General features: G+C 37.0%; 1 protein-coding gene and 1 long non-coding RNA gene across 6 annotated transcripts in view; one reads left to right on the top strand and one right to left on the bottom strand.

The window, feature by feature from the left end:
- LOC310905087 overlaps window positions 1-8183 on the top strand; it is a 61087-nt gene extending 52904 nt beyond the window's left edge. The window contains exon 3 of the long non-coding RNA XR_014588776.1: window positions 7022-8183. This is a non-coding gene — a long non-coding RNA (uncharacterized lncRNA). The remainder of the gene's footprint in view (window positions 1-7021) is intronic.
- BNC1 (basonuclin zinc finger protein 1) overlaps window positions 1-15051 on the bottom strand; it is an 81273-nt gene that overhangs the window by 9820 nt on the left and 56402 nt on the right. For 4 of the 5 annotated variants that reach the window (XM_083850670.1, XM_083850671.1, XM_083850673.1 and 1 more), the window contains 3 exons: window positions 3764-3866; window positions 3386-3621; window positions 221-2148 (listed from right to left, as the gene is read on the bottom strand). In XM_083850670.1, the coding sequence (XP_083706796.1) occupies window positions 221-2148; window positions 3386-3621; window positions 3764-3866 (2267 nt within the window). Of the gene's footprint in view, window positions 1-220; window positions 2149-3385; window positions 3622-3763; window positions 3867-13997; window positions 14936-15051 lie in introns of those variants that run through there. The other variant, XM_083850672.1, reaches the window with a different exon arrangement.

Genomic DNA, 15051 nt, shown 5'->3' with positions numbered 1-15051 from the left:
AATTTTCATGGCTTTATTTAATACCTCGTAGTCTAGTGGAAAGGAAATGTTTCTTTCAATGGATTTTCATTTCACGAATGTTCTGATAAGTTATCGTACCTGTTATACGAGGATACACAGAAAATCTTTGCAGGCTCCATTCCTCAAACACTCATTTTAATTTCAAATTAGGCTCCATTGTGATGGTAAAATAAATACAATTTTGTTTATAATTTCTTACCTGTCTCGACTTCTACGAGAAGGGAAAGCAGCATTACAGCCCTCAACTGTGCAAATATGCATTTCTTTGAGATGTACATTTTTGAAATGCATTTTTACACTGTAAGGGTTTTTAAAAGTCTTCTTACAGATGTCACAATGAAAGCGGCTTTCTTCCTTCTGAATCCCTAGTGCATGTTGACTGACATGATCCATATCTTTAGAGTCTTCAAAACAAGGAATGGCAGCACCCCTGTTTGACAAAGTGCTGAAAAAGCCCCCGGTCAGCAAGTGGTGTTGCAATTCAGGGCAGTCATCTTTAGGAATCCTGCGCTTTGACTGCTCTTTAATATACATGGGGGGTTCAGTCATTGGTTTTATAACATCATTGTGGTGGTGTTTTGGATCTTCATATATAATCTCATGGGGAACTATTTTTAATGGTTGGTTTTCTTCTGGTTTAACCTCTTTCTCACAGTGATGCAATTCATTTTCAGAGATATCCTTGATGTATTTGTTATCTGGCGCAAAGACAGATTCAAAATACTTTGGGCCCTCTACCCCAGAGACAGATTTCCATGAATTACCTGAATGGGGGTGATTTTCCACCCTGTCGGTCACCCGCTTCTCTATCTTATGCTCACAGGACTCAAGCTCTCCATCGCTTACCACTTGCAGACGTGTATCATCTTCAGAACTGGCAACATCACTGCTTTCATTAGGTGTTTCAACAGCTTCTTTCTCTATCTTAATAGGCATACTTGATTTACGAGATTTCTTCTTAGGTAGCATGTCAAATGGCAATTCATTTGAAATAAGCTGCTCTGGTATTGAGGAAGAAACGAGAGGCAGAGAAGGAAGAGTACCTGGAGTATTTGCAAGCTCAGCTGGTGTAACTGGGCTACGATAAAAAGGAAGAACAGGCTGTACTGTCTTTAGGTTTGGAAAGAGGACACCATTCTGTCCAATACTGGGAAATCCAGCCTGACCCTTTGCATCTGTACAAGAGCTGGCATAGCTGGTAATAGTTCTGCTATCTGAAGTTAAAATTGTAAATTCTGTCCTTTTACTATCTCCAGGTCCAGCAAGGGTCAAACCATTTCTGAGATCTTTATCCCTGTTATTTCTATTCATTGGCATATGGAGTCTGGGGTTAGGATTTGCACTATGACGATTTCGACTACGCAAAGAGCTAAATACCATATTGCAGCCCTCAATTGTGCATTTGTGCTTTATCTTCAGATGAACAGCATTATAATGTATTTTCAAAGTACCTTTGTCATAAAATGTCTTTTCACATGCAGTGCAGAAAACACGCCCTTTCCTTGGCCCAGTGCCATTTTTTTCAACAGATTTCATTTTGGTTTCTGGAGATAGTGCTGTCATTTCAAGCTTTGCTGCTGTATTATGTGAACTGGAATCACTTAAAAGGGCATCATCTTCTGTTTTAGTGGTGACATCTGGACCATTTATGCTCCTCTCATTGTCAGCTTGAAATGGTGCAGAACTAGAAGTTAAGAAGCTGCTTTCAGGAAATGGTATATGAACATCTTGTTTAGTTTCATTGCTATGGTCTTGACCTTGATCAATCAAGTGTCTTTCTGGTGGTGAACCTATCAAAGGTGGAGGCACTGGACTGAAAAACTGGAATGGCAACATGAAAGCCATGTTATTTACAATATTCTCAAAGGGATGAATGTTGGTGGGGCTCATTTTGTCCAAGGAAGCAGAAAAATTAGGACTATGTTGATTGCAGCTCTCTATGAATGCCCTAATATCCAAATTAGCAGTTGGTGGTGGTATTATAATTGATTGTCCTTCTTTCTCCTGAATTGCCATTAACTCTACAATGGACTTAGTTTCTCCAAAACGAAGAAATTGCTGCAAAGTAGCCAGTTCTTCTTCATTGGTCATTATGCTCCAGTGATCCAGTACTTTTCCTGAAGCATCCTGAAGAGAAAAAAAAATGAGTGAAATATTAGTTCAGGAGAACAGAAAACCCCTTTTCCCCCAGTCTCTATTATTTTTTCAGAGGCTAGAAATTCTTGTCTAGCAAAATCATAAAATGATTCTATTTAATGAGAGATTAATGGCAATTCTCTGATATTTTCATCAAATCTTACCACATTGGTAATATTATTTATTCCTGAACTAACAGTAATACTTTCCAATAAACTATTTTTTTTCCACAAAAATTAAGACACACATCATTTGAACAACAGTATCATGTAACTACAGACGGCAGAGATGGAGCAATCAGACCAAGATTTAGCTCCTCATTTAAGTCAAGTATTCTTTCATTGCAAGTTTAATAATCTTCCAAGCAACTAAGATCAGAGAACAAATGAACCTGTATTGATCTATTGCCAGTGTTCACAGAGCACAGCTGTAATTACACTGGAGTGTTGGAGTTCTTTCAAACTCTAGCTATGCCTAACTTTTCCCAATAACTACAATAAATATTTTATCACAGAACATGTATTTGATGGCCTACTGAGATTTTTCACAGTGCATGTAAGAGTTTCTAAGATGATGAAGAACGTAACATTATAAATTTTTCATGTGGTAGAGGTTCAAGGTAATTGATTCCATATTTTTAATCCTAACACTAAAAAGCAAGATTATCAAGACCATTAAATATTGATTTGTGTCATAATGTAAGATCATAATGTTACTTTACATAAAAGGTAACTTCCACAGTAGCAAGGAGTAACATCAGTGTAAGCACACAGGGCCAAATTCCTCCTTAATGTAGCTCCAGTAAGGTCAGCAAGCACTATACCAGAGATGAAGATTGTCCCTGGTGTTTGAAATGATGGCAAATTTATTTGTCACAGTATTATTCTGCTGTATTAAAGTAAACTCACCGATTAAATAATACAGTGATCAAAGTCTGAAGCCTTTACTTTGACATTCCCGATATTATTATTATTTTTTTTTATCTTGGGTTACCTTTGTTAGATTTGAGCAAAAGAGAAAGATTTCAGTTAAGCCTGAGTAAAAAGAGAGCATTGACCAAAAGCCCACCCTTCCTTTTGTGGTGCTGTATTTGTACGTGTCTATTACTGCCTTTCAGATGTACCACATTGTTAACACATTGTGAACTACTGATAATATTAAGCTAGAAAAAGTTCTGAAATATGACTTAACTATCATAGTTATAAAAAAAACCCTCTTAATTCAATACCTGTAGCACATATCCACGTATATAATCCTGTAGTGTCCAATCCAGAGCATGGAGAATCTGTATCACTTCTTCCTGCTTCAGAACACTGAAAAGTCTATCTAGCAGAATTTTAAGGCGTACGGGAATGGCTTGGGTTCCATATAGCATGAGGCTACTGATATCGAAGACAACATTGGATTGAACTATTTCTACCTGGCTTGATGGATAGAGGTTGGGAATCCTTAATTTGCTCAGGGCTGAAATGAGAATCATAAAACATAAATAAACATGAGTACATAAAACTGAACGTAAAGAATATTGGGGTAGAGGGGTGTGACACACAGAGTGTGTGAGGAGGGCCCTAGCATGTTCTATATAGGCTGCAAGAATAAGTATTACCATGTGCTACCCATCCATGCCGGCACTGGTCGCATTGTCGCTGATTTATTTTCCCAGGTTTGAAACACTGACAACTACAGTTCACCAGAGTGCATCGGATAGCCTGGAAATCAATAGAAAAATTGATAGGTAATATATAAGCACTATCTAGGGCGTGCACATTATACATATACAATGCATGCATAAAATCCATATGAAAACAGAGATAATATACAAGCATATACCTATCAACGTGCAATATAAGTAATCCAGGCAAAACCTGAGTTTAAGCAGAGGTAGTCTTGTATAAATAGAATCAGTCACCTGCTAAAGCACTAGAATATTATGGAAGCAGAATATTTAACAATATATATATACATAGCAACACTCCTGTGGATACGTTTAGGCTGCTGCACCTTTATAACAATAATAAACTGTTCTTGGGCATTCACCTAAGCTATGATCCTCACGTAAGCACCGCTTTTTACAGAAAAGTCTGAAAAAGGTACACAGATGAAAATCTCATTCTCTGCAAGTCATGCTGGAACCGTCTATTGCAATATAGGAAGCACTAATGAGCGATATGCTAGCTTTGCATAGACTCATTCCTTACAGCCAGCAGTACCCACACAGAGTATGTGCATCCTGCCAAAGAGACTTCCACTGACACTTCTCAGTAACAAAGTTCATCAACAAGTACTCCATTGCTTCAAACACTACAATCGTCGGATTTTGTAAGGGAAATGCTTGGGAGATAATAGGTGAAACAGAACACACCAACAGATCGTAACCAGTTGTACGGTACAATTTGTGCATTACTTTACTTTCACCAATCTATAATGCAAATCAAATTAGTATTCAGATATTCCTAATCAACATGGTAATACAAACTTGCTTCCTGGAATATATGCTTTCTTCTGTACATGCCCATCTGCTGCAGAAGGCAGACAGACAATTTTGAGGTCCTAGTTAAAGCTCCATAGGGATTGCTATAGAGCAAAGCATTTCTATGATTCCGTATTGCTTAGATCTGATACTGAGAATAGGTTTTACATAAATGGAATATTTATTAAGGGTGGGAAAGTGAAGAAATTTATGTGCAGAAAGTCTGCACTGTTATACAAAAATTATTAGATTATGTGATTGCAATGTATGTCTGAAATTTTCCATTCTTAAAACAAAATGGTTTATATTTAAGTACAAGTTTTTATATTTAAAGGACAGAGAAGCAATATGAAGTAAGGCAAAGCTATGCCCACTACTGGCTGTTACTCCTGCTCCTAGGGTCTTATACAAAGTGGGTACTTTTGCTACTTACTAATACCCATGGAAATGCAAAAGTAGATCTGAAGAAAAAAATAAAATTTTAAATGCTGGCATCCCCACGCTAGCAGTTTGGAAAACGTACAAAGTAGCAAGTTTTTGGGCAATCAGGCTAAGAGAGAGAAAATGTTTAAAATGAAAATAACATGGGAAAAAAGTAGTTTCAGTGGGGTTTGCCACAGGCGTTTCTTTTGACCTGGAGCATTAGACTGACTCAGGACAGAAAAGTATGCTACATACAAGTGTCTGTTATAAACAAGCACGTGGAGGACATCGAATGCCTACTGCTTTACGTGACAATCTGGAATTGTAAAATCTCAGGTGCTGGCTTAGCAAGGACTTAGCTTACAAGCACATCTCCAAGCTGCAGTGACTTGATGCTGAGACTCGTCTTTATTTGAAGGATGGGAACAAGTGGCAACAGTGCTACTGAAATCTCTGAATCACTTTGCCTCTAATCTTTTAAAGGAGCCACTGCAAAATACTGAATTCCTGAGAAAAGCTCTGTGCTCCCCATAAAGTCATAAAATACACATCAACACCCTACACGATGTGAATTGCTTCACTTTAATGGAGAATGTATTTTCACTTAGATGCTAAAATCCTTTAATATAACAATAAAGAGCCATAAATTTCTTACGGAAAGGCTGAAAAAAAGGTGTAGTTTGCTGATAATTAATTTCTACCACAAAATACCAAACAATAATGCAGTTTATTTCTTCTACCTCTATAATACATAATGTTCTGTGACTTGCACAGACTGAACCCCTTCCACAGGCAATCCTGCTAAGTTCAGTAAGCTACAGCTGAATTCCACGAATACATCTTTTGTAGTCTCTCCAGACAAAATTACAAAAGATTACTTCCTTTTTCTGCAAGAAGTAACAGAAATATGTACAAGGAAAAAAGGCATTCTTATGATAAGTTAATTGGGATTTTTTTTTTTTTTTTTTCTCTTTCCATTCCTTTTCCTCTGGACACGTTCCACAAACCACTGACCTTTAAAACAACTTATTTCTTCTTATTTTGTATACTTGGCCAAGAAAGATATACCACATGGAATTCTGCATTTTATAGATTTGTTTAAGAACTTTCTTTATAGGTACATGTATTTGTCTTCCTGTATAGGTGTAGAAGATTTCACACGTAAAAAATAGAAAACATATAAGAGGCAAGTTTTGTTTTACATATAGGAGAGAGGTGAAGAGAAAGGGAGTATAGTTTTCCTTCTATTCAAAATATGGAATTAACCCCTCCTCAAATCAATACGTGAATGCTTCTGGACACCACTCTTAGAAGTGGTTAGCTTGTATACTGCTAACGTATCAAAGGTGTATCTTTAAATCACTATCTGCTGCTAACTTAAAAAACTACTTGTAAGAATCCCTGAGAAGAAACAAATGTGTTTTTCAGGTTGGTAGCTTTTTCTTTGATTTGTGGTTATCAGAGCCTGTTTCCAAAAACTTTTCCAGCAACATTTGCATTAATGTAGTCACAGAACATATATAACATGGCAAAATTAACTTTAAAAATAATCTGGAGTCACAGTTTAAAATCGTCACTCTTTGTTCGACTTAAAAAAAAAAAATCACATTTAAATGATGGATTTTGATTATTGCCCAAATTAACTTGTATCGGAGTTTAATGAACAGAAACATGGCAAAAATTCATAAGATTAAAATACTTGTCTTTTGCATGTTAATCCTACTATCCTTAACATGCTTAGTCTTAAGGTACTGTAATTATATCAAGTCTTTTAATGAGCTTTATTTTCCCAACAAGTGGAATATACACACAATTTTGCTCTACAGAACAAAGGAATAACTTTCTATATTGCATACATGTAAAGCCTCAAAATCATAATTAAAGGATTGGAAATGTAGGGGGAAATTAAAGTAGAATTTTTTTTAAGTGCAACCCTTTCATTCAGGTCTATTATTTCATTTCTTTTTCCAGAAACAAAGCAGATGTTAAAAAAAAAAACACAACAAAAACCAACAAACTTATGCTATCATGAAGGATCTTGTTATTGCTTTCCAGTCACTCTGTCCTCCACACACAAAAGGACCTTTCCAAATCCATTATTAGCAGATTTTTTTCTTTTTTTTTTTTTTTTGAGTTGAAAATTCTGATCAAATTTTTATATGGTTTTACCAGCAAGATTGTGAGAATCTGAACTTTGGATTTTTAACACAGGTGAATCTTCATTACAAGAGAGAGAGATTAACCATTAAACTGGCTGCTGAAAAACACCTAACTACTAATCACTGAAAAAAATCTTAACATCTGTTGCCTGAAAGTCATGACTGCTGACATTTTTTTTTTTTCCTAGATATTGATGTGGTTTCGATTACACTTCAAAAGTTACTGAACATTTCTTTTCAACCCACTCTCAGCCTTCACAGCTAAAGAAAAGCACAAGCTAATGGGACAAGTTCATTCTGATTCTTGGTATATAATCAGGCTTCATTTCATAAAATAAGTTTGTGATCATCTATGCACTTTTGAAGCCCTCAGGGACCTATGCTCACTTGCAATTGCAACGTCCTAACAGGTTTAAAACAATACAGTAAGAGGATGGGCAATAGGAGTGTTTGTGATTACCTAATGATATGGAAGTATAACTGTATCAAACCTCACTCTATGTTAAATGGAATCTAGTCTGACAGCACTCCAGCTTGGGAACCAAATTAAAAAGGAAATAAATATTGAAGATCCTGTCAGGACTGAGCCAGGGATCTCGGCTCACACTAGCAAGCTGGTCTGGCTCTCCGCACTCCCTGAGCACTGCACGTGCAGACACCAGTAAAATGGCAGAGCAAGTCCCAGATAGCCTCAGAACCACTTAGCATCAGTAATGCACGGGTCAGCAACCTCGCTTGTTTCTGTCATCCAAGAAAAACCCTCCCTTTCTCTGCACAAAAGTGATTCCTTGCTTTGTAAACTGCTTTTCATCAAGATACTACCTTCCCACGAAGAGCACCAGAGCTTCGCTGCTTTGCTCTGCAGATTACCTACAAAATGGTGCCACTGATGCTATATTACAGGAACATCTTTTGGAACCAAGACCAGATATTCCTATCAATTTAACATGCAAGTTTGGAGGAAAAAAAAGAAAGAGGAGTTATATGTACAAAAATGCGTGAGAGAAGCTCTCATTACACAGAATGTAACAGACACCACTTTTCATTTCATTCACTGAGGACTTCTAGCAACAAGCAACATCTGCTATGGTCATCCCACCTAATTTTCCCAAAGAAAGTTAGCACATCGTCCATTTTTTTTTTGGTCAGACAACTTTTGCCAATTTCCTTAGGTATATACTCCATGGATAAATAGATCTGTCCATCATTTTTGTAATGATTTAGAGCAAGTTCTCAATTTATATTTCATCCATCTTACAACCCAACTGTGTCTATCTGCATCACACTAAAAATATTTGTTCTTTACACCTATCCCATATACACTTGTAGATTCCACCCTGTACGTGTTTATCCCTCCTGACTCTTCTTCCATAGCACAGACTTCAGTTTTTGCTACTTTGTTGAGCTCCCTGCAGTTTACGGGAACTAAAATATATTCCAGTATACTCCAAGTATAATCACCAAAGGTGTTGGGCTGCTCCAGATGGAGTAAATTCATAAAATACTCATTGAAGACTTAGCCCTACAATTAAGCTTAAAATGCATGCTGATATTATATCATAAGAGTTTAGATTAAACATCTTTTTTTCCTTGAAAATTTCAACCTATTCCAAGTCGAGTAAGGGCCTGAATCCCACCTGCCTGTAGAGGCATCAGGAGGGCCCCTGGGGCATCTTCAGGGAAGGGCTCCAGCCATTTTCTTCTTTCTGACACTTCGAGAGGAGAGGGTACGGCTGGAGGAGGGACAGAACATGGGAACTCTTCACTGCAAGTTAGTAGAGTTGGAAGGACACACCGGGCATGGGGAAGACACTCACCAAGCAACAGTGCACTTAAATGCCTGTACCTGCGTACCCAGTTCTGACTGCGAGGCCTACCTGAGGGCTATTCTGGACAAAGTAGACTTGGCCTGCGTTTCAACCTGCACATGGCCAGTCCTGCGGCCTGCCATGTTCTCTTCTGCCACGTGTTTAAGGTCGTCAGTTGTGGTTGAGGTCAAAGCTGTCCTGCTACACTACACAGTGACAGACTGACACACCGCTGAGATTATTCCTTCACTGCCAGGCTTTGAAAGCCTTAGCCCTTGAACAAAAGATTTTCCATTCATACTACATTTATGCCCACTGCAAGCATATTTGGCTGTTGCAAATTCTTCTGTTTCTTCACTGAAGTTTAAAAAGATTCAAGACTAAAATAAATAAATCTATAAAGTTATTAAAACAAGAGAAAGGTGCCTACAAGATGCACACACTATTTCCACAGTCATATCTCACAAAAAATATTTCTTACAAACTAACAGTGCCATTAGAGTCATTTCATAAACACAATAAATAGCAACATACATTTCTCATGAGAAGAAAGAAGGCCTTACTGTTTGCTGTATCCAGAAAACATCTGATGTTTTGTATATTTTGAGCTTTCAATTAAATAGAGAAAAATTTGATGTGGATGTGACAGAGTAAACAGCACTGACCAAATAGCTCCAACCTTCCCCATTAACAAACATGTTTAAATGCTAGCCCTAGATGATTCATTTGGCAAACTGCTTATTAGTAAAATAATTTAGCAAAATTCTTGTCTCCTGCGTAAGAGACTAACGAGGATAAAGATGGGGAAGACAGAGATGGGCCACAACTTGCCTTTCCCAGCTCCACTACACATGAGGTTACACCTAAATCCATGATGGCTCCTCAATAAGTGGGCTGGTTTTTGTTCATGCTGAACATGTATGCTCCTACCGAGCTCTGGAGGTACAAGAACTTTTGAAAATACCCAGACAAAAAGCTTTTGTTCCAGAGGCCAAGCCTGAATTTAGGAGTTTAACTTAACACTTATTGCGCTGAAAATGTTGGCTGGTGCTGATACCACTAAACTCCCACTTAGACCTTCTCTGTGGGGAGGCTCTGTTATGATTTTTACTGTTAAAGAACACAAAGGCCACAAGTTTGAATACAGTTTCTAGACAAGACCACAGAATACATCCCATTAATTACCAGAATCCTTATGCGTATATCCATGTTGTTTATTTGGGGTCCGATACCAAAACCTGACCTCCTTTTAAGCAGTCACAGCCTGAGAAGTAAGCAGAGTATTTACAACCCAGGTTTTGAAGCAAGTTACATTACCTCATTACCGTCTCCCTCTGCGGAGCTTAATAAAGCAAGTTTTGGCTAGAACTGGACTGAATCTCTCTCTTGCGGGTGCAGTCTACCACCTGCAGCTGAAAATGTTTAATTGTCCTTGTAATAATTGATGAAAACATCTTCAAAACTGGCCAAAAAGTGGTGGGGCGGAGTGAAACAGCTCAGTAAGATGAGATTGAAATTAGCCAATACTTCCATGCGATGGTACCACACGGTCAAATCAACCATGATTGTGGATTTAAAAGTTTTAGCCGGCTACTGAATTACGGGCCACTACTCCACATGTTGCTCGCCACTTTATTAAGAACTTTTAGTAACTGAGAACAGTCCTGAGGACGAGTAGCTGAGATAAGAGACTGAATTAAGTAAAGACTCAAAATCCTACAGCCAATTGCGGCTAAGCGGCAGCTTTAGCTGCTAATAGAGAGGTGCTTTGGACAGTCTCGGGCAATGCAGCGAGGTGAGTAAGCAGAATGGAGATATTTCTGAGAAAGGCGGCACACTAACGAGGCCAAACTTCAATCACAGCATAACTTGCGGGATGAAAATCACTCTTCATGCATGTCACTTACCCTAAAGGGCCCCTTAGGGCAACTCTTGTTAATGGCACTGTCAAAATAATTATAAGAAGAGAGTGCACGTGTGTGTGTGTGCGCACACGAAGTGTTACTCTTTAAACAAAAAGCACTGGACAGTAAAGCTCAATTTTGCTATTCAACAATGTGCTTGCAGATACATTAGCTTGCAATGCAATTAATCTCGCTTGTTAACAACAGGTGTGTGTTGACAGACAGCTTGGTCAAACTGGGGAATATATTTAGCTCCTCTTTTCTTTTACTGTTCAATTAGGAAAAGAAAACAAGAAATACAAATTAAGGAATGAAAAATGTCACCCTATCATTATCTTGCAGTTATTTACTTTTGACCCTGAAATAAACTATAGAGCTACAGTTCCCATGGTGTACCTGCTCTACTTTGTGTAGATCACAAACCCTTACACTTTGCTGACTATTAAGCAGTATTTATCACAAAAATCTCAACTTTCCTTCTAAAAAATTTACAGGAAAAGTCATTCATATTAGTGTGTTTCAAAAATGAATAACAGGTTGCTGCAAACTGATGAGAAAAGCTGCTCAAGGTTTGGGGGTAAGGGTAAGTCACCAAACAGAAATGGTGTGAAATTTGTTTTGATGAAACACTACCTGTTATTTAAACTAGAAAATAAGCTGTGCACAGGCTATTTAACCAGATTGGCATGCTATGTATCCCATGTTAAATGCTGAGACTACAGATCTGTCCAAGATCTAAAGCTTAATTAAATATTTAACTCCAAGTCCTACATTAAAACGAAATAAATGTTACGTATATGCACAAGTTATCACAGAAATGAAGAATATTAGTATAAATGAACTGCAAGACCTTTAAAGCATATAAACCCTTTAAAGTATGCCTTTAACTATTTACATAATTTAAAGAATGTTACATGTGTGCAACATGGGTGAATTAACGTTTCGAAGACAATCCCAACATTTTCAGCTTCTCACACTGCTGCATGAATCTTAAAGCCATAAAATAACACATGCTTAAATTCTTCCCCTTCTTGTTACAGACAGAAAAGATACATTAAAGAATGAAAGAAAAATAACAGCACTCTGAAATATTTAGTGTTACGCAATTTCATTTAATGCAATTTCATAAATTTTAAACCCAAACAGTATTTGTACACATACACGTGATACTATCTATGGTGCTACAGAGTTATGCAATATTTTATGCAACAGTGTAGCTCCATTGGTAATTTCACAATTTAAAACCTAGTATTCTTTTTTATTGAATGCAGGTGAGAAAACTTGAAACGGCTTTCAAACACCAGTCTAAATAGCTAATAAAAGAAAACCCCAAACTTTTGACTTCAAATTTGAAATATAGTTGATTATCAGTGAGGAACAGTTATTTCATTCTTTCGAAAGCATGTATATGTTTAAAGATACAATCCTACCATGGTTTTAAAGTGTGGTAAGAAAATGTTACTGTTCTTTATCCTAAAATGACAAAAAATCTCCCTGTTAGAATTTCTCACTTTTTGCTTGGTCCCTCAATATTATTTGAGTTTGAAAACTGAAATTTCAGTCTCTAAAGAGATTTTTAGATAGTAGCGAATAGATAATGAGAATTAAAAAAAAAAAAAGTGATGAAGCTATAAAACTTCAGCTGTAGCATCTGCTAGGACAAAAACTGCTGGCTGCACCGCACATAGGAACTGAGTTCCTGCACCACTTAAGTCATGAAGGGCAGGAGATGACCCAGGGGGCCAAAACAATAGCTTCTCTTCCCTGCATTTTGTGGATCTTTTGTTGGAATTCAAGACCTGTAGCTAAATTTTAGCTCAAATCTGCATGAAAATATTTAACAAATATGTTTTTCCTATGAAAGGTGCTTTAAAAACAAACATGTAGCAAAAAGTGTAATCTACAATAAAAAAAAAAGAATATTTTGGTTCTTATCAGGAAATATTTAACATAATAGAGGAGTCTTTATTACTAAAAACAAACTAAATCACTGGCTTACTTGATGGGAAATAGAATGACATGCTCAATGTTGTATGAACAGATTTCTTAATAACACTATGAACAGGCACAGAAGCTGGAAGTCAAGGCATTTGGTATAAAAAGACCAAATCTTGTTGCACCCTAAGGAGGCAGAATTTCATCCCAGCTATAGTGAGCCCACAAAATGGCCCAAAATTTGGAATAATTTTTCCCGTTCATGACAATTTAGCTCTCCTGCACGTCTGGATATGTTTGCAGATGCCATTCTCTTTATGGTTCTAAATAGGTTGAAGATGGTTCCGCAGTTCAAAGAATTAACAGAACAATTACTTTTTAAAATCAATCAAGCAAAAATACTTACAATAAGTAAAACAAGAAAGTATTTTCCATAACATAAGATTAGATACTTTTTCCATGTTCACCTATGGTTAAGCTGCAACTGCTAAAAACTCTGAAGTTTGATTTACACAGAAATGCAGAATTATACTGGTTATACGTAAAAAAACTTATTAGCATTATACACATAATGTAAATAGATCTAATGCAATATTACATGATATGTTCTTTGAAAGTCAATATTTTATCCATTTTCAGTAAAAGAAGTGAGAAAGGTATTCTTCAGTGTACTTTGTTCTAATCACCAGAACAAAGAAAGGCACCGCACACTGTTGTTAGCAGTTACAAACAATGCAAGTCCTACTTTGCACCATGACCTGGAGTACAGGGAGGCTGCCCACCTCACATTCCTCGAGCAGAGCACTGAGCCACTATTTCAGTATTTTAAAACTAGTAGAGAAAACAGAGTCTTGTCTATCATAACGCTAGCATATTTTTCCAGCAAACTGCAGTAAACAGAACTGTATTTTCAAAGAGGATGTTAAAAATAGAAACATATGATCTTTTCCCACCTAGAATTGTATCCTTACAATTAAAGACTATTAGCTGGCATCCCTTTTAACCGTCAAACTCAGACAGTGGCAGTTCTATAGCCACAAAGAGAAGCAGTAAATGAGAAGAACATGTTACTACACTGCATTTGAGAAAGTTTGGCTCCAAGCTATGCACTGATTAATATCAGATCTCCTTCTTTACTTGCCTCTTGACAATCTTGTCACATCTGGCTGACAAATCCTTACAAGCTTATCCAAACCAAGGCAGCCCAGATCATGCTCCGGGAGTAGCTTGAAGGAAGCGGCAACACCAGCCATGCACTGATGTGCCATCATGAAACTAATGAAGCTGACTTCACTTGCAGACTGCAGGAACACGAAGAAACACAACATGCCTCAAGGTTTTGCAACATAACGCAGAGTTAGCTCACCAAAAGATAAGACAAACAATCAGCTCCCGAGGTTCAAGAAGCCAAGTAGTTACACGAATTACAGAAATTTATATATAAATTGCTCGAACAACAATCTCAACTAAATGAGCACACCAAACTCCAACTTCGGATCAGATGTGAAAATTGACTGCTAACTGCCTTTCAAACAATGGTTTGTTTTAAATTAAAACAAAACCAGTTCAATTCATTTTTTCTCTCTCACATCCACAAAATATCAGAAAGTTGCCTGGCTCCCCACATTATTCAAACTAAAAAACACATATATTTTTTTTAATTATATACAAAAAATAAAAAGAAAAAGAAATAGGGGAAGAAAAGAATAGTGTCACTTTTTATCCACAGGATTTTACAGAAGGATAAGCCACAGCCTGTATATATCAGTAGCCTTCCCTTGGGTTAGCGATCTGCCCTCTCCTCATTTTTAAACCAAGGATTCCTTACACAGAGGACTAGAAGTATCTGGCCAATTAATAAACCAGAAAGTAAAATGCTGTATCTTAAACACATCTAACAAAACCTCATTATGTATGAGATGACAATTAAACCATGTTTATTTTTCTACATGATGAAAAAATCAAAATAAATGAAATAAGCATCTTATATTCTGATGCATTTAACCTCTTAATGAGCTATATATTTAAAAAATAATAATAACAGACGACAACCCCATACACACACACACACACACTCCCTCTCTCTCCCCTCCCTCTGCCCCCCCCACCCCAAACAGACTGATCCTAAGAAAAGAATTACTGGCCTTATTTTCTGGATGCTAAATAGTCAGCAATAAATTGAATATAAAGGGCAT

Source organism: Anser anser (genome assembly GCF_964211835.1).
Source record: "Anser anser genome assembly, chromosome: 10".
NCBI classification, from domain to species: domain Eukaryota; kingdom Metazoa; phylum Chordata; class Aves; order Anseriformes; family Anatidae; genus Anser; species Anser anser.
The sequence above is the reverse complement of the archived record's forward strand: the minus strand, read 5'-3'. Positions and strand labels throughout refer to the sequence as shown.